At 42.4% G+C, this 26,811-nt stretch overlaps 2 protein-coding genes across 2 annotated transcripts in view; one reads left to right on the top strand and one right to left on the bottom strand.

The window, feature by feature from the left end:
- LOC103370677 (metabotropic glutamate receptor 1-like) overlaps nt 1-8,119 on the bottom strand; it is a 47,451-nt gene extending 39,332 nt beyond the window's left edge. The window contains exons 1-2 of the mRNA XM_008299806.1: nt 7,390-8,119; nt 4,054-4,303 (exon numbers count right to left, since the gene is read on the bottom strand). Coding sequence (XP_008298028.1) covers nt 4,054-4,303; nt 7,390-8,119 — 980 coding nt within the window. The remainder of the gene's footprint in view (nt 1-4,053; nt 4,304-7,389) is intronic.
- A 5,536-nt stretch (nt 8,120-13,655) lies between these two features.
- Nucleotides 13,656-20,493, top strand: LOC103370676 (F-box only protein 30-like). Its single transcript, XM_008299805.1, has 3 exons — nt 13,656-13,787; nt 17,326-19,449; nt 19,667-20,493. The coding sequence occupies exons 2-3, from the start codon at nt 17,380-17,382 to the stop codon at nt 19,859-19,861; spliced, it is 2,265 nt and encodes a 754-aa protein (XP_008298027.1). The 5' UTR covers nt 13,656-13,787; nt 17,326-17,379; the 3' UTR covers nt 19,862-20,493.
- The last annotated feature ends 6,318 nt before the right edge of the window (nt 20,494-26,811 follow it).

The raw sequence follows: 26,811 nt of genomic DNA, 5'->3' as shown, positions 1-26,811 counted from the left end.
CACATGACTGTCGGTTGCAGCCGAGTCATCGAACGGCTTCTAGCGCAAAATTTTTCGTTTTTCACAGAATGTTTTTGTGCCAAATTTTAAATATTAACTAGAAAATAAGGTGACTTTCATGAGATATCACAATTTTGAGCTTAGATTTAGTCGATGTTTCTGACAGAATAGCAAATTACAGACGAATATATCAAAGATCAACAGAAAAACTCTATATTTTGTGTGTTTTTACAGGTTCTTACAACGATAAATAGTGTACTTTCTGCAAGTTTTGAGAATAAAAACATGCGTTACAAACCCAGACATGGATTCTGCAGTTCAGAGCGTTACAGTTTTCTGCTGGTTGGACTGATGAGGACGACATAATTGGAGGATTTCAGATTTGTCTCTTTTTTTATTTATACTAAAATAACACTCTGACACTGCTTGTGGTTCTGACAAACCTTGGACAGATAATGGGCCCTGACTGTTCCTGACACCTTTGTTCTGATATGTTTTTGCCGGTCTGCTCTTCAGCTTTATGTAACGGCTGTTTCAAGGAGATATCGACTTTTTTTTTTCTTTTTTTTTTGTCAGTTGAGTCACACAGGATGCAGTGAAACAATTGATTTAACTCAATTACCTTTTCTGATGTATTTGTCATCTACAGCACTGAACTGAAATCGTGGTGTCACACGCTGGGAGATGTTTGTATAAAATAAAACAGAGATTCTTCTGGTACCGTTCCTGGACCAGCTGAAGCAGAAACAAGCACTGACTTCTTCGTACCTTTAAAACTGATTTTGCAAACTGTTTATTTACACATCCAGCGTAAGGGAGCAACAGTTATTGCTCATGTTTGTGTCTCATGTGTTCCCCTGGTGGTTGTTAACTCCGTCTGTCAGCTGTTTGTTGCCGGGCAGGTCGTGAAAAGTGGGTTTTTGGAGCTTATCCATTGAAAACAGCTGCCTGCTCCAACTGCAAAGAGTCATAATGAAAGCGATGAGAGCGAAATGAAACCGTAAATTTGCACGCTTGTGTAATTAAAGCGTGGAGATGAAAAATGTGAAACAGTTCATAGGGGAGGGCTGTGTGGTGAGTTTATCACCAAGAGAGACCCGCTTTCACAAGGAAAACAGATGATAGCAGCAAAGTCACAGAAGAAAAACTGGACCTGATGTGCCAGATGGTTTGTTTGGTGTGTTCAAAACATGATTGGCAGGTGGTTTGGTGAGCCACTTCTCTGTTACCGCCACACAGACAAACGGACTCACTAGTTTGTCATCGTACCTAAAACACGCCCACGGACGCCTGCAGCTCCTCACAGGACGCCGTTTCATCCCAAACGTTCGGGCTCAGCCGCAGAGCACGTAGCTTGAAGCCTGACGAGACGGCTTCTCTTGTGATCTCGTGGATCACGCGAGAATGGAGCCGCCTCACATGCTAACATAAGACTTTGTTCTACACTGTGCCTGTTCTGTGCTACGGTCTCAATGCAAGACTTTGTTTCTCTCCGCAGCTCTGCGTGCACACAAAGCCGCACACACACATTGCGTAGAAGTGGCTTTTCCAGAGGTGAAAGCATAAATTAAGAAAACAAGCTTCCTTTTGATGAGCTAATACCTGTCTGCCAGCTTCATTCACACACACATGGCTTGGCATCTGTCTTGGCCCAGACTTGCTCTGTCATTTTTTTTTTACACACTCTGTCTCCATCTCCTCCTCTCTCTCTCTCTCTCTCTCTCTCTCTCTCTCTCTTTTTCTGTGACCCAGAAGCATTTCTTTTCGCCCATAGAGACTTCCACAAAAGCTAAAAAAAGACACACTTTCCCATCTCCTATGGAGGAAAGTGAAAAAGTAGAGATATGGGAAGGAATGCAGCCAATCCCAGAGTGTCCTTATAATAGATAATTTAAAAGGCATCTGAAAAAGAAAGAGTGCCGTCACCTGCTAAGAACCTAAATATGCATGTATGCATTGAATATAACGCATTCGACATAAACACAGGCTGCTGGTAAGTGCAGCACTTAACAGCTCTTCATTTTCTACCCCTGGGAGATATTACAGGAAATAGGAAGAGGCTTCTTTGAGGATAATGGCGATGACAAGAAGCGCCAGCCAACACAAGAGGCGTTGATCAAACCATCTTTATGTGTAAGTACACGCAAGAAAATCAGACTGACTTATCAGTAGGTTTTCTGTAACGCAACAAGGAGTCCTGATTCACATCTTCACCATGAAGTTTGAAAGCATGAAGCTGTGCTGGTTTGACTTCTGGGCGATCAGATCTTTACTGCACGTCACTCCTTCCTCACACTTCCTGGTTCAAAAGATTATCGAACTGGACAACAGTGGATGGAGAGGAGGCTACAGGAGACTGTGCAACAACACTTGAGAGTGAGATCAGTTCATGACGAGTTTTGGCCAGTTCTTTTTTTTCTTTTTTTTTTTAAACAAATTGTATTGCTTATACGCTTCATCAACGTTCATTTAGTTCAGCTTCAACAGAAACTGATGCCAGAGACGTCCACAGCGGCATAATTTGAACAGTGAGAATCAAAGAGCGAAGGAGTTTTTCTAAACACACCGATTAGCCGCGACAACCACGATGAGAGAAACCGATGCCACACACACGTGCCAGCGCATCTTTTAGCATCGAGAGGCACTACGATGTCGTTACACCTCGTGATAATCTGGACATATTTGATGAACAGAGCATTTTTCCTCATTGTTCTCAGATTATGCTTTGCCAAGAATTCTTGAACAACAACAACAAGAAATCGCCTCTCACATGCACCCATATCTCACTTCTAAGGCCTAAAAGAGCCTTTCTCCTCAAGCCACCTCTGATTCACTGATGTGGTTCGTACCCCATCGATCACCGACATCTGCAGACGGAGGTCACAGTTTGTGATCAAGGGCGATCAGACTTTCGCTATCAGGGCTCCCACACTGGAGCGCTCTGCCTCGCTGAACCTGTGTGGCTTCTTTCAAACCTCCTCCTAAAGCGTCTTTAACCGTTTCATGTAGGTTTGTATTTATTCACTGTGCTTCGTGTCCATTGGCCTCCTTCTCATTAAATCTGGCTTCATTTTTCATTTTTTTGCGAAGCATTTTGTAACTTTGTTAAGCTCCCAGTTTCTAATGGATTCACACATCTCTTCAGAAAAACACAGATCCCAAAAAATCTGGCAGACTACAAACCAAAATCTTTGATAGGAACCAACACGCAATAATGATGGAAGCTGCTGCGAGTCGCACCCGCTCAGCGTTCTGCACATCTCCAGCGCACACTGGCTGATGAGGCTACAAGCTTTAGTCATCCTTAGCTGTCTCATTAATGTCCTTCTCCTGGAACATACAGCTGACAACTGGCCCACGACAGACAGGTGCCAAAAAAAACAAAAAAGCCCTCGTCCCTCTCTGCCACAATGTGGGAAAGAGATATTAAATGAATGAACTGAAAAGTGGCATCAAGTAATGCTGTGACTTTTATTGACAACTGTGAATGTTCCTCGAGGACGATTTCCATGGTGTAATATGACACCGTATAAGTGTGCGAGACGGCTCTACTTGCCCTTTTCTAATGACTAAGATTACGGCTGCAGTCAGTCACTGTCACTTAGCGCTGACTAACAGACAGAGAACGGAAAAGGGGAGATGAGAAATATGGAGATGGAGCCAAGGTGTAATCACAAAAGGAGACATGTTCAGGAGTCGATCTCTGCGTGCACGCCCGCTAAATGTGACATGACTGCTGCTGCCTTGGATGTAAAGAAAAAAACAATTAAGACACAGCACAAGCGAAGAGAGGCTGAACTTGAGGCATTGTTTCCTCCCCTCGTTCTGCATTTGTGACAGCAACACCAATTATTCATTGCTGGAGAACATTTCTATTCAGCGCTACTGGAATGTGGTCTAATTCTTCTCGGTTGCCTTGGTGACATGCACATCAGGAAGACAACACAGCATCTCGCTGGCTTTCCAGAGAGAAAGAAAAAGAGAGCGAGAGAGAGAGAGAGATGCTCTGAAGTTTTGAATTCAAAGGTTTAAAACACAAACACACATCCGTACCTCCCGATGAGGAGAAACTCTCCGAACACGCCCAGCCGCCTCATGGCCATCAGGAGCCCTCGGACGGTCATGCCTTCGCAGAAGCACACCACCACGCGAGCTTTGGGGAGACGTTCTCGTAATTTCCTCAAAAGGCGATCAAAGTGTTTCTCCCCCGCGTTGCTGTAGATCTTGTCCGAGTGGGCAATGCATAAGCCTTCCAGAGAGGCCAGCTCTTTGAAGGCCTCCATGCCGCTCTCCCCGTAGTTTCCTATAGATGATGAAAAAAGAAAAAAAAAAAAAGAGAGAGAATAGTGAGAATTCAGTGGAAAAACACTCATTCTGGGATTTTTAATTTTTTTTGTGTGTGTGAAATGTATTTTCAGTGTCTGGTGATCCCATTCCTTTACCTCTGAAGACCTGAGCTCTTGTTTGATGTGAATTTTTTATTGAATAAAAAAAATTTAAAAATATAAAGAAAATAAAAACATATTTAAAAAAAATAAATAATTAAAATGAAAAAAAAAAAATATATATATATATAATATTTAAATAAAACTAAATAACAAAATAAAATAACAATAATAATAATAATAATAAAATAATAACAAAAATAAAAAAATAAAATTTAAAAATTTAAAAAAATTAAAAAAATAACTACTGTGGTAATAGAACCCAAAATGTGATGTCCACGCATGTGTATGCAGGTCTTAGCAGGTCTTAAGAGGTTAATTAGCCTCTGTGTACATTGATAATGCAGTGGATGTGAGCCCAGCATATGGGGCTTTATTATCTGATCGGAGCACAATCAATGCCTCAGTGATAGCAAAGCATTACATGCCTTGTTACTTGCAAAAACACACTGACACTATTACATGGCATGAGTAATTGCTTTCAACCATACATCTCTAATTATTTCACTGATGGACAATCCGTGTTCTGCTTAAAGCACATCCCCCAGCGGTTGTTCACTGCATCAAGCCCCGTCTGAACCGAAGCTCTGATCCACTGATAATGAGTGTCAGACAGTTTCTTTTTTTTTTTGCTGGCTACTGATTGCAATCAAAGCCACGAGGGGTGAAGATAGCTCCCTGTTTAACCACACAACATCCCAATCAAGAGCAAAGCTGTTTAACTCTAAATCTTCTATTTCCACACGGACTCCAGAGTTTGAGTAACGTGCCACAGTCTGGGTTGTTGGTAAAAGCCCGCAGATTTTTTTAGCATGAGAGCTGGATTACAGGGACAATCCGATCACTTGTGCAAGGAAGGAAGGAAGTCAAAGGACCTGTGCTTAAAAAAATCAGAAAGTGTCTGTTGTGCCGTTGTGTCGGTGAAAGGCCGTGTTCTTGAGGGCCTGCCTGTGTAGAGCAAGGAAGACAGCAGCTGAAACAGGCAGCACAAGTAATGCATTTACTGTGGCACACAATGGGCCCATGTGTTGGTTTTCCAATAGTCCTTTGATGATATTTTCAATTGCCTCGTCTCATTCTCCCACTGGTAAATGGAAATAATGATATCCAATTATTTTACTCCTTCCATCTAGGCTGCGAGACGGGTGGGTGGTGGTGCATTAGCTGACAGCCCGTTTGACAATGACCACCAAAAAAGAAAAAAAAAAAAAAACCCACTCCGAGCATTCCTACCAGACAGATGATAATCAGAACAGGTAATTTATGCAATTTTCGCAGCCCTAGCTGTTGCTACGGGCAACGAGCTGCATTTATAACTTGTCTAAGGTGGTGGAGAGCGGAAAACTCGTAAGCTTAAGCCAGTCGTGACCACAGTTTTCAGAGATAACTAAAGATAGAAGAAAACAAACAAGCAAATTTACATATGACTCCTCAAAAGGTCAGAGCAAGGGCTGCAACGGGCAAATTATGATGTTCAGTCTTAGTGAGGAGCGTTTACAGTGGCTCTGAGCTGTTGTTTGTTATTTGGTGTAAGGATCTTTAATTGCAGAATTTATGCAGGTAAAAAAAAAATAAAAAAATTGTTAATTACATCCAAAGCTTTACAAGTTCGCACTTTTATTAAAAGACCTCCTGCTTCCATCACTCTCACTGTAACCTATTGAACGAGCGACGCTGCTTGCAAACAACCTCACCCTCCCCTGACCGGACTGTCATTACTCCTAAATTATGATTTCAGTCCCCGAGGAGCCTCATGTGGGCATATGCTCAAGATCAGACAGCTGACGCCACCTAGTTCTGCCTCCAGGTACTACACCTCCCCAGCTCCCTGTCTTCATCTAACTGATAGCAACCTGTGTCAAATCCCATCTCCAATACCTGACTATAATAGGACTTTCCAAAGATGTTTTACACTCCCCATGAGTCTGCGGCTCCTCGGGGGGGATCCTGGGTAATGTAGCCTGTCAGTCATGATTTGGGCGCACATCACTGACTGTGTTTCACCAAGACTTTAATGAAAAGCCATAGACATAATTCATGTCGCAGTAATTACTTAGCCGACCCAACCCGTTACTCCTTTTTCTAACCTCCTGTCTCCACAATTCACTGTTGTTGCGATTCGGCTGAACAAAAAGAGTTCTCAAGAAGAGGAAAATACTGAGGTTCCTCAATAGAAGATACTCACTCTAATTAACAGTAATGTCATTTGAGCGTCATCCACCTCACTAAACCGTGACAGTAATTTAACATTTCCTAATGAACACCCACAGTTTTAAAACTGCCCCTGATGTGTTCGACGAGACATTGACTTTTGAAACTTGCTGTGATTGAGCTGTGAAACTTCAGCTTTAGCTTCACACATTAGAGCCCAATATAACAACAGAAAAGATCATTTCTCAAGATATCGCAGCGCCACACCGCCCAGCGCTTACTCAACGTGCACCCCATTCCTCAGTGTGAGTTACTGAAGCCTCACAGCTCAGTGGTGATGATGAAAAGGAGAGACGATTTGCCATTAACCCAAACACACCCTCAAATGCAGCTCCTGGCAAACAAAAACATAAAAACACACGCAATTGACTCTAAGGGAAGGGAAGATGTTCCAAAAAAGGTAAAGGAGTCACTATGAACGATACAAAAGTGCAATTAGAGACCAGCCTATAAACTGTTTGGCAATGCAAGCCCATAAATTCGTCCCAGTTTATCAACTAAAATGCTCACTCACCCCCTCAAACACCCAGAATCCCTGTAGAGTCTCATCAAACAGCTGCATCCAACACCACATCAAATGTACTATAATCTGCTGTCAAACTCAAAAGTCTCCATGTTACGGTTAATTAAAAACACTGTGAGGACTAATTAGGTCACTAGAAATTCATCATTCTCTCTACTAACAGGCAACATGACTTATTGTAATGAGAGGAGAGTAGTGATGGACGCTCACCTTCTGTGTGCACTGCTGACACATAGGTCCAGTTGTACCGCTTCACAATGTCCAGCATGGCCCGGGCCTGCAGGGTGTCTGATGGAACCACCCTCAGGAAGTACTTGAACAAAGTCTTGTCACTCAGGTCGATGCTGGTGGCAGAGTAGGCAATCTGCGGGATGTTAAAGAGCTGCAATAGGTTTTGCACCTGAATGGCCACAGAGCTGGATCCGGGTCCGATCACTCCTGCAATGGGTTTCTTAGAGGGCGGTGGCTGGTTGGACGGGGTTCCGTCAATACACCATTTGGACCCGTCCTTGTCGTCTCGGATGGAGATGAGGGAGTCCCGGATGAACTCGATGCTCTGCTCCAGGGCGACGGACGAGTGCCAGCAGGAGTCCCGGATCTCGCACCCGAGGCTGATGTTGGGGAGCAGGTTGGGGTCGGCGTTGATCCGGTCCAGCGTGTGGAACATGGCCTCCACCCTCTGGATGCCGTACTGCTCGCGGACGTCCCCGCACTTGCGCTCGGCCACTTTCTCGGCAGACGGCTGGTGATGGACGGAGAAGAGCGCGCCGATTATCACGTCTCCGTCCATGCGCGCCACGGACCGGGACACGGCGCGTGGCACCGCCGACCGCTCGTGGATGCCGCTGCTGTGGCAGAGCACCGGGGCGCGGAGGACGCATGCGGAGAGACACAGGAGAGCGAAGAGACCCATCTTTACGCGTGCCATATTGTGCCACATCGCGTGTGCCGTGCCAAATGCGCAGGCATATTATCTGCCGCCTATCAGTGCTTCCACCTTTATCCCAGCCATGACCTGCGAGCACGACACCTGGGACGTATCCACGCACACCTGCGGAAATAAAGAGACAAACCGCTGTGACATGTAGGCGAGGAGAAACGAGGCCAGCTGTGCCAAACGTTCATGTACAAAGAAGAATGGCTGAACACGCATGCTCCTTTCCATCAACGCCCTGTTTCACATTCCTACAGCTGGCAACCGTCCTGTCTTATCAGCGACCCATCGAGATGCCTTTGAGCAAGGCACACACACCCGACTGGATCAACGGGGTACAAGCAGTTAAAACGGGGCTGCCGTGCGTGTAATTTGTGACGCCAGCCACTTGACGATTTCTCACACAATCGTGGTATTTAATTGAAAAAAAAAAATCCCAGGTTTTGTATCAGTGCCAGCTGTCAATTGAGAGGATGAGGCAGAAAGCAGATTCCAGCACCGCGGACAGCGCGCTTTCCAAACACGTACAAGGACGTCTTTGGGACTGTTGCCCTGGACTCGTCATCCCCTCACAAGACAGGATTCTTCCCGATTTGACTCAGCTCATTTCTAATAAAGAGCAAAACCCCTCCACAGTCGACACCTATTTGGATTCTATACGAGGAGGGGGCTGTTCTTTTTTTGCTCTTTGCTCTAAACGTGTACATTCTTCATACTATCTATCGAGCAGCCTGAGGTTCCACTCCACCATCGATCTACAATATCAATAAAAACAATAAGAATAATAAATATTATTATAACACATGAACTAAGCTCATCCTATTGAGGCACAACATGAGTCATCTGCTCTAACTGTCACCTCAAATCCTTCCATCTTTTCCATTTGGATCATCCACGTTTTCAGTGGATTTTTCTGCGTCTGCTGCGTCCAAACTTACCTGAATCCTTGAGACATGTCGCGTGCCTTCGTCCGTCTTCTGTAGCGCGTGGTCTTCGGTGGTATTACTTGAGTTTCTCTCTCTCTCTCCCTCCTTCTCTCTCTCTCTCTCTCTCTCTCTGCCTTCCCCTCACACTCCTCTCTCTCTCTCTCTCTCTCTCTCTCTCTCTCTCTCTCCTCGCTCAATTCGAAAAATGAAGATTCCCTCCCTGCAATTGTCAGATTGTCTTGTTCCCCTCCTCTCAGCATCTGTGCCCACACAGGTGTCCAAATTCAGGGTAAAACCTGAAATTTGTTTTCCCCCTGCAAGCTGCAGAAATACCAACAAACAGTCTGCATTTACATATAATGCATTATAAATCAGCTGATCGTCTCTAACGGCTGTGCGTAAATGTCAGGTGAACCAGGAGTCTGTGGGTTTAAGGGCGGTGCGCCATTATTACTGTGTCTCTTTACAAATATGTCAACTCGTCTATATACAGTTTGTCAATATTTGGTTTATCTATAAAGAGAGAGAGGGCATGAGATCAGGTGTTATTTGTTGAATTGTTTGAATTATGGGACTATAGCTGAAGGGATTGTGGACTGAAAACAAGCAGCAGAGAGAAACCTGCATCTCCATCTCACCCTGAGTTGACTTGAGGCCTCTGGCTTCCAATAAACTACATCAAAAATAAGGATGTGGAGGTTTTCAGCACCACGGAGAGCAGTCAACGGTGTCCCTAGCGCCATCTAGCGTCTGGTTGAGGGCCTAGACCTCAGTGCTGCCAGTCTGTAATCTGATGAATAGAGTCCACTGAGGTGTGAGAGAGCAGCTATGGTGTTTTGAAGTGATGCAGGCTTACAGACTGGAAACCACACACAAACGTATAAACTACACCGTGTTTTTCTTATGGTGATCGCCCACCTCAGGAATTTGGCTGCTACTACAAGCTGCTGGCACCAAATGGGAGCTTTGAAGCAGCTCCAACACGGCAAACCACTTAAAGTTCATTCAGCTTTGTGATGCAAGTTCCCCTGACATTAAAAGTGTCACTTAACTGCACCTCGGCTGATTTATCTGTTCACAATCAGCTTATTAAAAAAGTTCAGAACTATCCAGGTTAAACTGACTGAACTTCAAAAAACATGTTCAGTAAACTATCAGGTTGGATCAGTTTGTGGCGGTTTTTCTTTGTTGAACATTGAGAATTTCTAGCCGCATCCATTAAACACATTTTTAGGGTTTGGATTAGGATTAGATAAATGAATCCAATGAAATTTTACGTCGTTGGGTGCAGGAAGTGAATTCAATGTTAATTCTGGTCATGCTTAAAACCGTTTTGATTATTATGATGAAAAGTAAAGAACAAACGTGACTTAATTTCGAATGTATTAAAACACACGGCAGGTTTAATGTCTGGACATCATGTCCGTCTTCTCGGACTGCGAAAACACAAAAGTTTCTGGGCAGTTTGAAATCTGTAACAAAGCATGCTGGAAACTCTGCTTATATGCTAGTTTTGTTTCTCATAAACTTAATTTAATGAATGAACTCTCAGCTGTTCATTCATTCAACTCATCATTTCACGTCATGAGAACTTATATTTTTATAATTTAAAGTATTCTGGAAAAACTCATATATTTACATTAAGAGAACTAGAATAAATTAGTCGATTGGACTAAATTGCTGCATGCAGCGCCCCCGTGTGGCGACTCCAGGAAGTGAGTGCAGTCTAACTTCAGCCCGTATATGATAGTAGGCCAAAGCGTGCGTCCCCTGCCAGTGGGCATGTATTGGCTAATACGTGGTGGGGTCCTGTCGTGACTCACGCCAGGCGGTATAAATCATAAATAAACTTAGGGAGTCGCTATGACACTGCCATTGCTGGTGCCCGGGGCTTCGGGAGCGAGCATCTGATAGTGAACCTGAATAAAAGTGACATGTTTGGGAAGGATCGAGACTACTTGGATGCAGCAGTCACACTTCAGGGCAAAGGGTGACGCGCTGCTTGGTCTATTCGAGGACTGCAGTTTGCGTGGGTTGACGGGAAAGCTTTCAAGCAATGACTTAAGCGGCAGGCTATTAATATTCTGATGATACAATATTGGTCAAAGGGACCAGTTAGTATCAATTAAAGGAGCAGTATAAACTATAGGCTACTGCATTATATATGAGGCTTTTGTAAGGACAGTCTCTTCAGCATTTCCATCTGTCGTACCAAATACTGATGTTGCCATCGGTGCTTCGGTCTACATTTGCAGAAAAAGCATGAACTTGCATTCCTGTTTAATTTCCTCAACACACAAACACCATCAATCAATCCTTTAGCGAGCCCATTTTTGCATGTCCCTGCTTTTTTGCTCAACACCTCTATTTCTCACCAACGCTCGATTGATAGACTCTATTAAAAATGACAGTTTACAAACTGCGGTGCAAAGAATGTTACATCAATACACGGTTTGTCGTCTAAAAAACGCCTCAAAAAACTGGTTTTGTGCTTGAGAAGACAACAAAACAAAAACAAACGAATCAACAGACGTGCGGCATGAAGGTGAGCGTAGTTCACAGCACAGTCGGTGGTGAAGCGAAGCCACACGATCAGACGAAAAGCAAATCCAAAGACTTAAAATCCTCTCCTCAGTTTGTCTGTTAAATAAGAGCAAAAACACGTCCTGCAACCCCTGATTTAATCATCAGATTTGTGCATGACAACATAGCTCTGGCTGCTATTAAAAGCGCACAAGTTAAAGGGAGTTTAAGGGAGAAAATCCAAACTGTGTTCACATTCTGCAAGACAGACATTTCAATTAATGAAACATTATACTTTATATAAGGTGTAAAAACTCCATTTGTAGATGAAAACCAAAGCATGTGTATTTTAAAATGAGTTGAGTTTGGACAATGGTTGAGCAAATAGTATTGTGATTTTTAGTTTTTTTCTGGTTTACTTAGCGTCATAAATTCATTCCAAGTGCTGACGTGGCTATTTCATTTTATATGATACAAACGTGTGACGTGTGTACCGCTGCACAGGCTGTTTCAACACCTCATGACAAGTGCATTCAGAGTCTATTCACCACTGCTAAGCGCCATCCTGTTGATGTGTCCATGAGTCAGCATCTCCAGCTCCCGGGGTGCTGTTATGTAGGTGACCTCGACCTCCGAACGTGGCATCTCCCTCTGTTAACAACAACAACAACAGCAACAACAACCAATTGAGGCACAGTTGATCTAACAACTAGGAGGCTGCTCGGCAAAGAACAGATGGTGCAACAGTGATCTCTCCTGTTTGTTGCTGGTTACTGCATTTTTACTAAAACAGCGCAATCAGGTCCACAGACTGATGTGGTTTCTCTGCTTTGCAAACATACGATTGGAGATAAACTCACTAGAATTCTTTGTTCTTCGTCCTGTATTATCCGGTACAGACTTGACATCTATTAAATCATCAAATTAGCATCAGTGAGGGTCATGAATGTTCTTCTGAAATTATTTTATTTATTGGATGTGAACATCTCTTTTTGTGTCCTCTGTGTGTGTGTGTGTGTGTGTGTGTGTGTGTGTGTGTGTGTGTGTGTGTGTGTATTTTTTTTTAAATGTGTTCTTCATCTTTGTTTTTGCAAACAGTCATGAGCTGTTAAAAGGAAAAAATGGTTGTGTCCTGTAGCTTTTCAAGTTGTCGAAGCTTTTTTGCGGCAAATGTCACATGACAATTCATGTATCGCTTATTCTATATAAAATAATTTGGGTTACATGATTTAAAATGACACCTTTGGCCCACACAGCGAAGAGCACTTGAAGGCATCACAAAGGTCAAAGGTGTGACACAGGAACCCTTAAACTACCCGCCACGCCGAGCCCTGTCACTGACAGAGAATTTGCATAATTTATGGAAGATATTTTGAATTGTTAGCATAATTACACCACCAGTTGTAAACCCAATACACTATTACCTGTATTGGAAATAAATTATGCAAAATCACAGACACCAGATTTGCATGTCTCACTTTCACAATAGCCTATACTTTACTTTATATACTTTATATTACATTAGATATGCAAACTTACACTTTTTATACATTCCTGAAAAAATAAAAAAATAATTCTTTAAAATAAAAAAGAAATAAAGTGCTCTGACCTAAATAAAAGCAGTCCTTCGAAAAATGTCCTTTTGAAAATCTAAAAAACTAAATAAAAGAAAGAAATCCATATTTATTACCTCACGTATCTCATTTATTTCTTCCAAAAATTGTTTAATAGTCATATTTATTCATTTAATGGGAATACATATTTATTTGTTGAATGGAAGGCCATTTTAATCACTATTTAAAAATAATAATAATCACACACGTTATACTGAATATAAAGGATTTCATTCAAGTGTTGTCTTTGTCTGTAGCATTTTTTATTTACTTTTTTTTTTTTTTTTTTTACAAATGATTTTATTGTGCTGTATGCTATTTTACGTTTTCCTGAGTTCTTCCTGAGCTCTTTGAAATTGTTCCTCCACACGTTCCCCTTTACTGTTTATGACCAGCGTCAAATGTAAAGCGGATTTCGCTCAATAAAGTTTCGATGAAGGAAAAAAAAAAAAAAACACAGGAGGCAGTGAGAAGAGATGCAGCTAGCTTGCTACCATTAGCAGTTTGTCCACTGAGGTAACTACAGTAAACTGCATGGTTTGCTGAGGTTATGTATTTTTAAACAAATCAAACCCGTCTCACCACACGTTTTCCTGCCAACACGACGACCAGGTGAGAAGCGTCTCCCGCGATAATCCGACGTTAGCTCGCTCAGCTGCCTTGTTGTGAACTTCCGAGGTAGCTAGCTGGCTAGCTGTTGTTAGCCGCCGCCGGCGACTGGAGGCTGGCTGCCATTGTTAGAAAAACAAGTTGATTTAATGAAGAAAGAACCGCTGACAACAGACGGACGTGCAGTAGTGTGGGAGCACGCAGGCCGGTGTTCACATTAGCTGAAGCTTTTTTATCGTCGGAGCCTTTGCTGCACTGTTATTTCCTTTAAATAAACTTTAAGTGCCAGGACCGTGAACTAGCTTCAGTTTGTCATCACCGGTGCCATCACTGTGCGCGTCCACCGGAGAGAAATAAAGCGGCCTTATAAACTGCTGGCTGTAAACAAACTTAGCTAAAGCTCGACAGCTTCACACAGACCACAGCTGAAGGTTTGGTTTTGATAAGAAGCTTGATGTTGTGCCTGAGTGACCACAGTGAGGTGATGTGAGAGCTCTGGCTGTCCAGTCAGGCTGCGTTCATCGGTTCAGCGACAGGATTTCAAATGTGAATTTAATTATATTCATACGTCGTTCTAAATTGATTATAGAAGTCGTAATCGTTAAAAACTGAGTAATTACCCTGAAGTTTCTGCATTATTTTACCTGCTCTGTGCTCTCGATCAGACCTGATGCAGTTATTTTTAAACCACCGATTAAAGTCATTTAATGCATTTTTCCACTTACCAAAGAGCGACTGCAGCTCCTACATGGTGACTGATGTGCATTAAAATGAATTGATTTCATTCATACATGTCATAATGTAAAGATTATGACCTATAGAATACTAGGAAAATAGAATGTCTTTATTATATAGATACAGCACATCTGTACATCTTGTTTATTACAGTGGAAACAATGGAGAACTGGACCAAGCCTGTCCTGTGTAATGTCCATGTAATCATCTTACATGTTGTGCTTTGGTCAGCTTTGTTTGGCCGCAATTATTTACCTACAGTAAATGTTCAAGACTTAAAAAAACACATGATTGTTGTTGATGCTTATGACTGTTTTGTCCAGATGAAGGCAGCTGTTGTTGTTAATAAACTGGGAGCTTTAACATGCAGTCAGTGTTTGGCAAACAATCAATTTGTTTGCTGTAGCATCATTGATGGGGGGCTGCAAGGTGGAGTGGTGGTTAGCACCGTCGCCTCACAGCCAGAAGGTCGCGGTGAGGACACCCGGGAGTCTCCATGTTCTCCCCGTACAGCGTGGGTTCTCTCCGGGTTCTCCGGCTTCCTCCCACACAGTCCAAAAACATGTTGAGGTTAATTGGTGATTGTAAATTGTCCATAGGTGTGAATGTGAGTGTGCTTGGTTGTCTGTCTCTAAGTGTAGCCCTGTGATAGACTGGTTACCTGTCCAGGTGAACCTGCCTTCACCCTGAGTCAGCTGGGATAGACTCCAGCCCCTCCACGATTAAGGTGTAGAGATGATGGATGGATGGATCATTGATGGGCTTCTCAGTTGTAACAAACTTTGTCAGTAGTCTGTCTACGACGGTAACTGGGTTGTCCAGCTTTCTGTGAGATAACACAAAGGAGACTAGATTGCACCAGTTAGCTCTGAAGCATCACTAGCCAGTCCACACTACACACTAACAAGTATGTCCTTGCTTTTATTAGACAGTTTTAGCTTCAGCTGTTGATTAGCCTCATTTCATTAATCTGTTGATTTTTTTTCTCTTCTTGATTATTGCGTAGCTGTTAACACGGCAACACAAATGTCAAATGTCTCGTTTTGTCCTTAACCCAAAGATAATCAGTTTATAATTAATTTGGACTGTTTTCTAAAAAACATCCTTAAACCAATTAGTTGGTGATTAATTTAGCAGTTGACAACTAATCAGTTAATCGTTGCAGCTCTAGTTAATATACAACAAATCAGAATACTTCTTTAGTTTATGCTTGCAATAAATTATGAAACATGTGTTCTCAGATCACACTGAGTCATGCTGCACCTTTGGAACTAAACTGTCTATATAACTTCACAACGGTAAAGGTTTTATAAGGTCTTCCAGGAGCCACCGTGTGCCATATTTTCCAGCTGTGAATGACTCCTCTGCATGCTGTATGTACTGCATTGCAAAAGACACAGTCCAGGCTCAAAGATCAAGTGTTTTTTGCGAGACATGCCTATTGTTTTCATTACATTATGTCACTTTTCTAGTAAAAAAAAAGACCACAGACTCAAAATGTGCTCAGAATTCTTAGTCTGTGTGGATCTGAGACAGTCCTCAAGTCCCAAATGTGAGAAAGGAGGGGTTTCAGCCTCCTTGATATCGAGCTGGGAAGCTTCCTAATAAGGTGCTCGTCTGAGACGGCCTTTTCATCGCATCACGTGACTGCAGCTGACTTTAACACAGGGTGGAGCGGGGGCACTGTTTCACAGTTGTTGAGCAGCCTGAGAATACCGTGGTAGAAAGCTCACCGGCGCCTTGTGTGTTGGTTTGTCGCGTCCATCAGTTGGATTTATAGATTTGTTATAATGCATTCATTAGAGGAGACTTCTACCACAAATAATGAGAAAGTGCATCTCCCCTTTTATAGTTTGAATGATAATTACAGTTCACCCTGTTGTGATTTATGTCATCGTATGTGCTACTCAGCAAAGTGTGACGTCACCGACAGACAACCAAGCACACTCACATTCACACCTACGGACAATTTAGAATCACCAATTAACCTCAACATGTATCTGGACTGTGGGAGGAAGAACCCGGAGAGAACCCAAAGAGAGCACAGGGAGAACATGGAGACTCCACACAGAAACATACCAGGTGTCCTCACCGGGACACAAACCAGCGACCTTCTAGCTGTGAGACGACGGAGCTAACCACCGCTCCACCTTGCAGCTCACAATAAAGACTTAAAACATGGATTTCAGTGAACACAGTGACATCTGGTGGTTTTACACATTCATAGCAGCCATTCATGGCTGGACCAAAGCAAACAATGCTGATTTTGTTGTTTCATGTGTGCAATAAAGTTCTAAGAACGCTTCTTTCCTATAGTTTTATTTCTAATGTTCTTGTTTTAAAAAGGCTGCAGTAAATGCACACATGCAATATGCAACAGTAAAATAATGAATATTAGAAATATTGTGTCCTGATAGCTTATGGATCAAACATTTTTGTTGACATGAAATATGAATGACCTGGTGTGGTGTCCATTGTGGATTTAGGTTTTTCCTGCCACTACACACACACATATATATATGTATGAGTGTCTGTGTAATGTGATGTGATGTGACTGGAGAATAAAAGTAGTTTAAATTTAGTATTTTTTTCTCAATAGGTCAGTTTTAGCACTTGTCGTGTCCACATTCTCTTCTCTATGACAGTATGCATCAGTTGGCTTCTTATTTGGCACAGGACTCAACACAGTGTATTGAAACAGACTGTGGTCCCTGTGTATTATCTGCCCAAGACTCAATAAAGTCTTGTTTTATTGTACCTTTAATGCACTTACATTACTCTCTCTTTCTGCTTTTTTTTTTGATAGGACAGTGGATTTTCTCAGTCACTCCAGAACCTTTCCACTCCCTCAGCTCTGAAGATGGAGGAGGGCCATGTCCACTGTATGTCCTGTATTAACCACAGATGCATGGTCCGAGTTGAACCAGGGATTTCTTGCGACCTCATCACGTGTCCTTTGGTGTGTGGGGCCGTGTTTCACTCCTGCAAAGTTGATGAGCACCAGCTTATGTGTCCACTGATGAGGATTCCCTGCCTCAACAGCGGCTACGGCTGCCCCGCCACCTTGGTGCGCAACCAGATGTACGCTCACCTGGAAGTGTGTCCGGCTGGAGTGGTGTGCTGCACCATGGAGTGGAACAGATGGCCCGTTAGCTGCCTGGACTACACTTCCTATGAGAGCCTGAGCCGGGGGGTGGAGGAGGTGGAGCAGCTGGACATGGCGCTCGCTCTACAGGACCAGCGTACGCTACTCGAGTCCCTCAAGGTGATTGCCATGGCACCTACTGCACAAGGAGAGCCGCTTGTTCCTCCTGTTAGTAAGGAGAGCAGGGCAACACATTCCGCCATGCTAACATCTGCTCCTGTTGAGTCACCTTCACAGTCCTCACACCAGTCACAACCACCACCACCACCTCCACCAGGGTCAGCGAAAGAGAAAATTATGAGTGGAATTAACGGCTTGAATGAGGAGCACTATAGCAAACTGTACGAGGCCACAGTGGAGACTGCCAGAAGCTTAGTCGCTGCTTTAGAGTTTGCTAGCAGTGCCAGCTCAGGTGAAAGCAGCACAGAGTGTGTGAACAGAGGAGCTGCTACGAGACGTAGACTGAGCAGCAATGGAGAGCTTCCAAACGGACTGGAAGACAAAATGATTCTAGATGCTGACGGTTTGCACAAAAGAGACACGAAGGAGCAAAGTGTTTGTTCGAGTTGTTTGAATGGAAATGGGAATCGAAAAGAAGCAGATGTAAAGATTATAAACACAGCCAATGGACCGTTGTCAGGAGCAACGGAGGCCTGTTTGGAGGCAGCATGTCCTGCTGAAGTGCAGGACAACATGGATGTTGGTGTTTCTCAGGAGCCAGTGTCCCCTCAAATGACGTCTCCAGTGCCTATCAGCCAGGCTGTGGCTCACAGGGCTGGTCACGTGGTCCTGGAAGATAGAGGGCTGGTTCTTTCAGAAAACCATGGGCCAGAGAGGAAGTTCTACAACTACCAGTTTTTTAGAGGCCAGGGGCAATATTCACTATCCAACGGACGGATAGGTATCATGGCAGACAGGTCACTGTGCAGAGTTCGACCCAAAATGGAGGACAAGGCAGTGGACACATCGGATTTAGATCAGGACGACGATCCAATGGGTCTAGGAGAGATCGATCTGATCACAGCAGCCCTACTCTTCTGTTTAGAAGAGTCCAGAGAGTGTCGAAGGATCTCTGATACAGTCTACGTTGACGGTTACCATGTTGACTTTGGCACGCAGACTTTCACTTTTCCTGCAGCGATTCTGGTGACCAACACTAGAGTAGGCGATATGGCGTCTGCGTCGGCCTGCGACCACGCTGCCCCTCAGATCTCCTACCCCAGCCCTTTCCGCACTCTCCGCCTCGGCCTGGTTCTAGAAGCCCTGGAGGTCGAGGCGGTGCCACATAACCGCTACCTCCCTCCCAACCCCCGCTACCAGCACATGTTCCCCTTCGTCTGTGGTCAGTCATTTCGCCGGGACCAGTTTTCTTCCCATTTCACAAACGTCCACGGTGACATTCACGCGGGTCTCAACGGTTGGATGGAACAACGCTGCCCTCTGGCGTATTACGGCTGCACTTTTTCCCAGCGGAGGTTTTACCCGTCCACTCAGGGGGCCAAGGTGGTTCACGACAGACACCTCAGGTCCTTCGGGGTTCAGCCGTGCCCAAGGGTGAACCTTCCAAGTGACTCTGACCAATTCAGTGGCCTCCCCATCGAGATACTGTGGCACATAGCGGGATTCCTGGACAGTTTTAGCTTGTGCCAGCTGTCACTGGTATCACGAACTATGAGGGAGGTTTGTGCCAGCCTCCTCCAGACCAGGGGAATAGTGGAGCTGCAGTGGGAACAAAGACAACGCCCTGGTCCTCATGGGACTGTGTCATGGCAGGTCAAAAATACGGTAAGTAGAAGACTAGTACCATAGACACATGATACATGTTTGCAACTTTTAAAAAAAAACTGCTGTGCCACTTTAGCTCGACAATAAATACAACCAATATTACATGCAAATGTGTTTATATTTAACCAACCCTGAATAAGAATACTCATTACAAAGTTGATCTAAGCACACATCTGTATAACCATATCACCTTATTTGTTTGTATTTCCTGCTGCAGGTGTGGCGATTCAGCACTGCCTTCAGCCCCGTGTCGTCGTGGGGTTTCACCGACATCCCCAGCATGTCGAACCATCTTAAGAAGTGCCAGTTCAACGTGGTGGAGCACAAGACGGAGCCCATACCCCTTCCTGCCATGTGCACCGCACGAGACGGACTCTCACTGCGCCGCGTCCTGCGCCACGTCAACACCTGACCAAACGAGGCCGACCTCTCCTAAGCTGCACGAGAGTCACTGTGCTACCATGTGGATGTTGCAATTGCAGATTTTCAGTTTGGAAATAAACTTCCTGTATTACACTAGATTATGAAGAAGCCTTAATGACATATAACACTTCACTTGCCAGCTTTGTTGGTTTGGGTGGTCCATGTGGGGAAAAAATAAATAAATTAAGCACTTAGCTTTGCATGGATTTATGCTGAAAACGTGCCCTTTACCTTTTACGATAAAGTATATTTTCTCGAAGACAAATATGCACAACAGATTTATATTATTCTATATGATATATTAAAGTGGAATTTAAATGTGTTCACTATTCTGCCTTTCACTAGTAGCCATGAGGGGAGGGAAAAAAGCACATTGTCAGTTAAATTGCATTATTTCTGTGTGTCAGAAGTTATGCCAGCACTTTGCACAATATTTAGTAATTTCTTATCCGTTTTACAGTGACCCTAAATTATGTATTTTTTTCTGAACCCTGCAGAACAACCCAGTGCAGATCTGTTGCCTGGGTTTGTAGTGCATCAGGACGTGAGTCTAAACAGATGGACACCCCAATAATGCATGTAATTTGCTACCATTTAATAAAGTCTTTACAGCTTTTTGCATATTTGTCTCTAAAATTTCCCTGAACTACTAATAACATCCACATGATTATCCTCAGGGGTTCGGATAAATGGATAAAATGTGTAGTGTCACGGTAGTATTTCCTGGTTTTGTGTGGCCATTGATTGTAGCTGAAATACTATGAAACCTTTAAAATGTCTGATAATGTCAGAAAGACTTTATTTAAAACTGAGAAAGTCACAATGTTCATTTGATCACTGTTACTCAGCTTGTAATTTAAATTTATACATTTAAATTGTAACTTAAATGTGACATCCAAAAAACACTGTAAATGTGCATTAAGCAGCACAGCAGAGTTTTATAAATCTATTTATAAGAAAGTGATTAATGACCAGTAATCAGTTTTTTTATATATTTTTTTGCAACAGGCACAGATTGAAAGATGTGTATCAACATGTAATGTCCAACAATTAGACACTTGTGACTTTAAGGCTTCACATCATCACCATCCACCAATTCAGGCAGCTGCTGAGTTGCTTAGAAGCCACACAAACACCAAGTGTGCTCACTGGACACAGCATGCTCACTTGTAGATGTTTTCCCGACAGCGAATTAACCCATTAATGTCCTCTTGATATTTGTTTCTGCCTGTTTTAGAACCGCATTAAATCGGCAATACCGCCTTAATCATACGCAGGTCACAAGTCCGTGAACTGAGAGATGACGGATGTAGCTCAAATAAGAAGCTACATTTATTGGATAACTGATTGAACAATTGGTTGAATGCTGGATGTCTTGAAGTGCCTGCAGAGACAGCAGCCTAAAACAAACCAAACAGATGAAAATCCACAAAAAGATGACATTTCATTTATTTAACAGTATGACTTTTAAAAGAAACACTTCCAGCACAGTAAGGGTTGAGGGGGCCAGTTACTAAACGGTGTTCCAGGAGAGTCACAAATCTCCAACCACCCAGGACACCCACAGCAATTCACCTCAAACCGGTGTAAGATGAGGTGTCCCAACAGTCGTACCACAACAACCTGAGAAGGAAAAACCCNTGCAGAGTGCTGAGTGATGGGGGAGCATTAAGCCATTCCTCAAACAGAAGTTTGTCCAGGACTGGCAGGATCTTTCCCAGCTGGTCAGCTGTCAGCTGAGTGAGGCTGAGATTTGAAACTGGGATGCTGCATTTTAAAGAGAGGATTTCAAGAAAATCATCACTGCCTGGTTCATAGTCAGTCTCAAACTCATCCAGATACCTTACATGAACACCTTGCTTGGAGTGATGTTCTTCTTCAATGTCCTTCTTCATTTGTTTCTCATGCTGCTCTTCAGCTAGTTTTTGTGATTCTTGTAGACTTTGATTTAGTTGTTCTTGTCGCCTCCTCTCCTCTTCTCTCCTCCTCTCTTCTTCTCTCCTCCTCTCTTCTTCTCTCCTCCTCTCCTCTTCTCTCCTCCTCTCTTCTTGTCTCCTCATTTCCTCCTGATCTCTGATTGGCTTATAAAAGCAATTATTACACTCGTATCTATCATGGACGCCCACTTCTCTGTAGTATTCACCTCCATTGAACACATACACGTTCCGCCCATGAATCGTACTTTGATAAAGATTATTGAAGGTGTGGCATGGGGGCAGGACATTACCGCATATGCAACATCTTAGCGTGCTGCCCATGTTACTTTCTTTTGGTAGTTCGTTCCCCATTTTCGACGATTTCCTCAGCTGTTAAGTGTGCAGTCGGTGTTTTCCTGAAAGATAAAGAAACATGAATTTGACTGACTGTCTGATAGATCAACCAGCTCACAACAGGAACGACTATTGCGTTGATTCTTGATTTTTTGTTGTTTTTGAATGTTGAATAGTTTACTCCTGATGACGATAAGGAAATCTAACTTTCAGGACCGAAACAAATGTTTCATCGCTTCACATAACATAAATCGCTAAATATGCAACCTGTTTCACAGTATGTAAAGGCAAAATCATTCATCTTACCAGTACATGTGTTTGTTCAACTTATTTTGCTATCAAAAGTCAATCAAAATCTGAGGACATATTAACAGTATGATGAAAGTGTTTAGTTGCATTACATTTCCAACAGTTTTGAGCGTATGCTTTGTCTAATTTACATCTAAAATACAAGAAAAAATACCAATTTGTATTATGTTTGGAGAACCATACTGGCTGGTAGTATTGATAGGTTGTACTGATGTGTTGATCTCATCATTCAATTCCACATGATGAAAACATTTTAGATGGCAACCAAATACGATGGTGAAACATGATGTGACTTTTCAAGATTTAATGTTAAATGTTGGTCCGAAAACTTTGTGGATTTTTTTTGGATAATTTTCAGTTTGAAGGGATATATGGTCATGTGAAGTTTTATTGCTACCATGGGGATAGGCAGCTACAAATATCAGCTGGAATCAATTTTTCCATCACATTCATTACACTTGGAGTCAGGAACTGGTCACGCGAGTATAGAATCTGTAGTCAAAATTTAGCTCATTTTGAAATATTAATGGAAAAACAGTCTTTCAGGGTCCCAGAATCAATCTGGGAAAAAGAGTCAGTGTGAGTTTTCCAGAAAACTAAAGTCATCAACATGAACATACTAAAAAACCAGGACTGTCTTTTCACTGGTATCCTAAAAATGCAACATGCTCATATTTTACAATGAACAATTGCACAACACTTCATATATCATGGGTGGGTATAAACCAATGCCAAAAACCAGCTTACATACATACAGATTACACACACCTGTACTAATGGGCCACCCCTCAAAACATCTGACAGGCTGGACTCCTTTAATTCCCTCCAGACAGGAGAAAATAGTAACATGTTTGTCTGTTCTCACCTTGTGACAATGACCAAGGCCTTACTGGGTGTAGTTTCTAAGAGTTGACTTAGCTCAGATGAAGTGAATTCAGTGTTTGTTTTGTTTTACAGAGAGTCAATCCACTGTTGTCACCGTAATGATGAAAAACGTTTTGTCTCAATAAGCATTTTAATTACTTTTTTTTTTTTTTTTTCAGTGCGGTGGTAAGATAGGCCAGATCGTCTGAACAAAGCCTTTTCAAAGAATGTTAAAGCATTCTTTTAGGAGGAATCTCTTTGGTTTTAGTTACTGATCACATTTCAGTACAAACTGACAAGAACCTACAGTGCTTTCTATTAAATTGGAGTTACATATACAAAAGCACCTTACCGTCCCCTGAATCTTTGTCACGCCAACTGCTGTCAAAGAAATTCACTCTTAGTCCTCGTGCGAAGTAATGCTGTTGTGGGTGGATCCACCACCACGGAGCGTGAGTCCCTGAAGGTGAGCAGATCTAGGCAGAGTGCAACATTTCATACAGATGTTTAGTGTAGGGAGGGTACATTATGTAAAAATACAGAAGTGAATAGTGGTTGGTTTGCATATAGTTGCTAATAAATGACAAAAGGTGATGGACTCAAGGGGTCTGGTTTCTTGATAAAAGCAACTGTGGATAGATATAAACTGAGTAATGACCACTTTTTGCTAGAGATTATATGTCATCTGTGGTTGCGCTATACAACGGCCTGGCTATGTGTAGTCGGACTCATCAGATGTCGGATGAGGGTGTGAGTCTGCCATCGGGGGCTCATTTCAGCCGGTTTTGTCCTTTCCTTCTGCTATCTGCATGTTACTGCNGGTATCAAATATGTTATCTGGTCACTGCCAGTCAAAATATGTAGTGATAAAGTCGTAGTTGCGTGAGAGCACATGAAGATAAGGAACAGATGTTGACCTTGATTGAACCTTGCCAGAACTCGAGTAACAAACATGTTCATCTGTAGTTTCTTGAGTTTCCAAGCTTTATGGAATCAAAAGAAAAAATTATTGCAGAAGTTTTGTGTCAATCATTTCAATTCCTTAGCTCCCATTTTGATGTGATTCACATTCCCCTCCCTGACTACAATGTACAGAAGAGAAAATACAGAATAATCAGAAATTAAGACTTAATTTTCAACACAATAAAAGAGGACATAGGAGAATGAGTAAAAAATAGCTGCATCTAGCTAGCTAGAGCCTATTTTGATGAGGCAATATTTTCAAAGTAGCCTAGCTAAGACATGGCTATGCTAGCTTGAATGCTTTCTTTGCTTTTTTTTTCTCCATCAAAATAACAGAGCAGTTTCCCATTTTTGCAGTATCAAGGTGTCCCGTTTTAGGAAAAGATAAATTAGAGTACGTCTTTTTTTTTGTTTGTTTTTTTTACAGTCTTTGTGAAGAAAACTATGACATGGTTTATATTGTGGATGTTTTCTTCTTTTAAAACGTATTTTATTTCAGACAGCATTCAGGCATTTATGATGGAAATGTGTTGAGATCAGGTTAACTCGTGCTGGAAGGACTTTCAGGAGACTCACAAGTCTTATGTAGAAGAATTTATTGCAGTTTGATATCAAGCAGAATCAGAGATGTCACAACAGCAGTGAAAAGTATCCTCATCATTCCTGAATCTGAATTTCCTTGTGTCAACAGGGTGTATATTACTACTCAGAGAGCCCTTCTCATGCCCATCCAGGGTTACTCTTTAGACATAACACAGCAGCCCACAGGCTCCACGTACTTCCATGGCTCTGGCTGTAGCAGATGAGGAACAATTGCTGTTTCTTAGTGGACTGTGTGCAGCCTCTGGAAACACTGCTCTGACAGCGTGTCTGGTATTGGACTGGTAACGGAGTCAGAGCAGGGGTCGGCAACCTTCAACACTCAAAGAGCCATTTGGACCCGTTTCCCACAGAAAAGAAAATACCAGGAGCCACAAAAGCCTTCTGACATCTAAAATGAAGGTAACACTGCATATATCGTTTGAACTGCTACAGAGAAAAACTAATTGTATTTCTGCAACAAAAACATTTTGCACTCCGAAAAAAAAAAAGACGTTGGGTTGAAGGTTACTTTGAAATCAATACTCAATGTCTATTTGAATCCTCCTCGTATTTATGAAATAAAAAGTCGAACTTAAATCATCTACCTGCAGCAAAGTAAAACCAGCGTGTGGTTGTTCTGCTGCCTGCAGCTGGACTGCTGACCAGACTGCTGACCGCCTGTGAGCGCTTTGGGACGGGAGGAGCTCACGGTGGCACCGCTGCTCGCTGAGGACAGGAACTGTAGTGCGATATGTGTTTTCACGCCAGAGTCTCCAAAACACCAGAAAAGTCTCCAGTAACACCAGAAAGAGTCTCGAGATTTGTCACTAGTCGCTTTTGACAAAAAAAAAAGTGGCAAAGAGGATTTGGAAAGTCACCAGATTTAGTGAGAAAGTCACCGCATTGGCAACACTGCGTGCCGGTGGGTGTGACATATATTTTGAGGGATGAAAGGGCCACATGTGGCTCCGGAGCCGTGGGTTGCCCACCTCTGAGTCAGAGTGACCCTTTGGCTCACTGTCCAGAGCAATGCTAGCATTTTTTGGATCGAAAGATCACCGCTGAGTAAAAAATACACACCCTGTGTCAGGTCAGGATCGGATAGGCAGAGTTGATGTAACATTTGTGTTAATAAATCAGTTGATGAAAGTGATCAACTGTAACATACATCAGAATGTGTGATGATTCATGAATGAAACAATCTTAACGATACAAGTGAATAAGATAAAAAAAAAAAAAGTAAACCAAAGCATGGTAAATGGGACATCCTATTGAAATATCCACAAATACAGAATTATTACACTCAAAAGGCACTTCAGGGTAAAATATCTTTCGATTTTCTCATTAAACAGTACACCGTTTAACATGTTACACCGTTTTGAATTCTAAATGATCAATATTTGAGAGCACTTTGGAGATCAAAAATGTGATTTCTTCCACCTAAAATGTAACATGTGATGTCATACAAATTTAGATCTACTTAATTGTGCTACAGTCAAGAATTAAGATGTAAACAGTTTCATTATTGAGTTAAAACTATTACTCAGACATTTCCATCTTTAAGGCAAAAACATGTTTATACCAATGAATGAACATGAACTACTTCAAAACAAAGATTTAATGCTGACATCAGTATACCATGTGTTATCACTACAAACTTCACCAACACAATATTTCAGTGTGACTAACTCTTTGACAACAAGGTTATAATGAATTAAAACAGGTCTTGATATAGAATTTAAAAAACAAGTAAAAATATATGTGTCTGACATATACACACGGTTTCTTATGATACCACTTCTCATAAAATTATTTGAACGGCATCAAAAATGACCCACTCATCTTTAGGAATTTTAAAATAATGTTACGTATGACCCCAGATTTTACTAATTTTACGTAACATATATATATGCACAGAAAAAAAATCTGACAAACATGAGATGGCCAGGCA

Source organism: Stegastes partitus, unplaced genomic scaffold, assembly GCF_000690725.1.
Source record: "Stegastes partitus isolate 25-593 unplaced genomic scaffold, Stegastes_partitus-1.0.2 Scaffold1466, whole genome shotgun sequence".
Classification (NCBI taxonomy): Eukaryota; Metazoa; Chordata; class Actinopteri; family Pomacentridae; genus Stegastes; species Stegastes partitus.
Note: the sequence above shows the minus strand (reverse complement) of the source record. Positions and strands in the feature narration are given on the sequence as shown.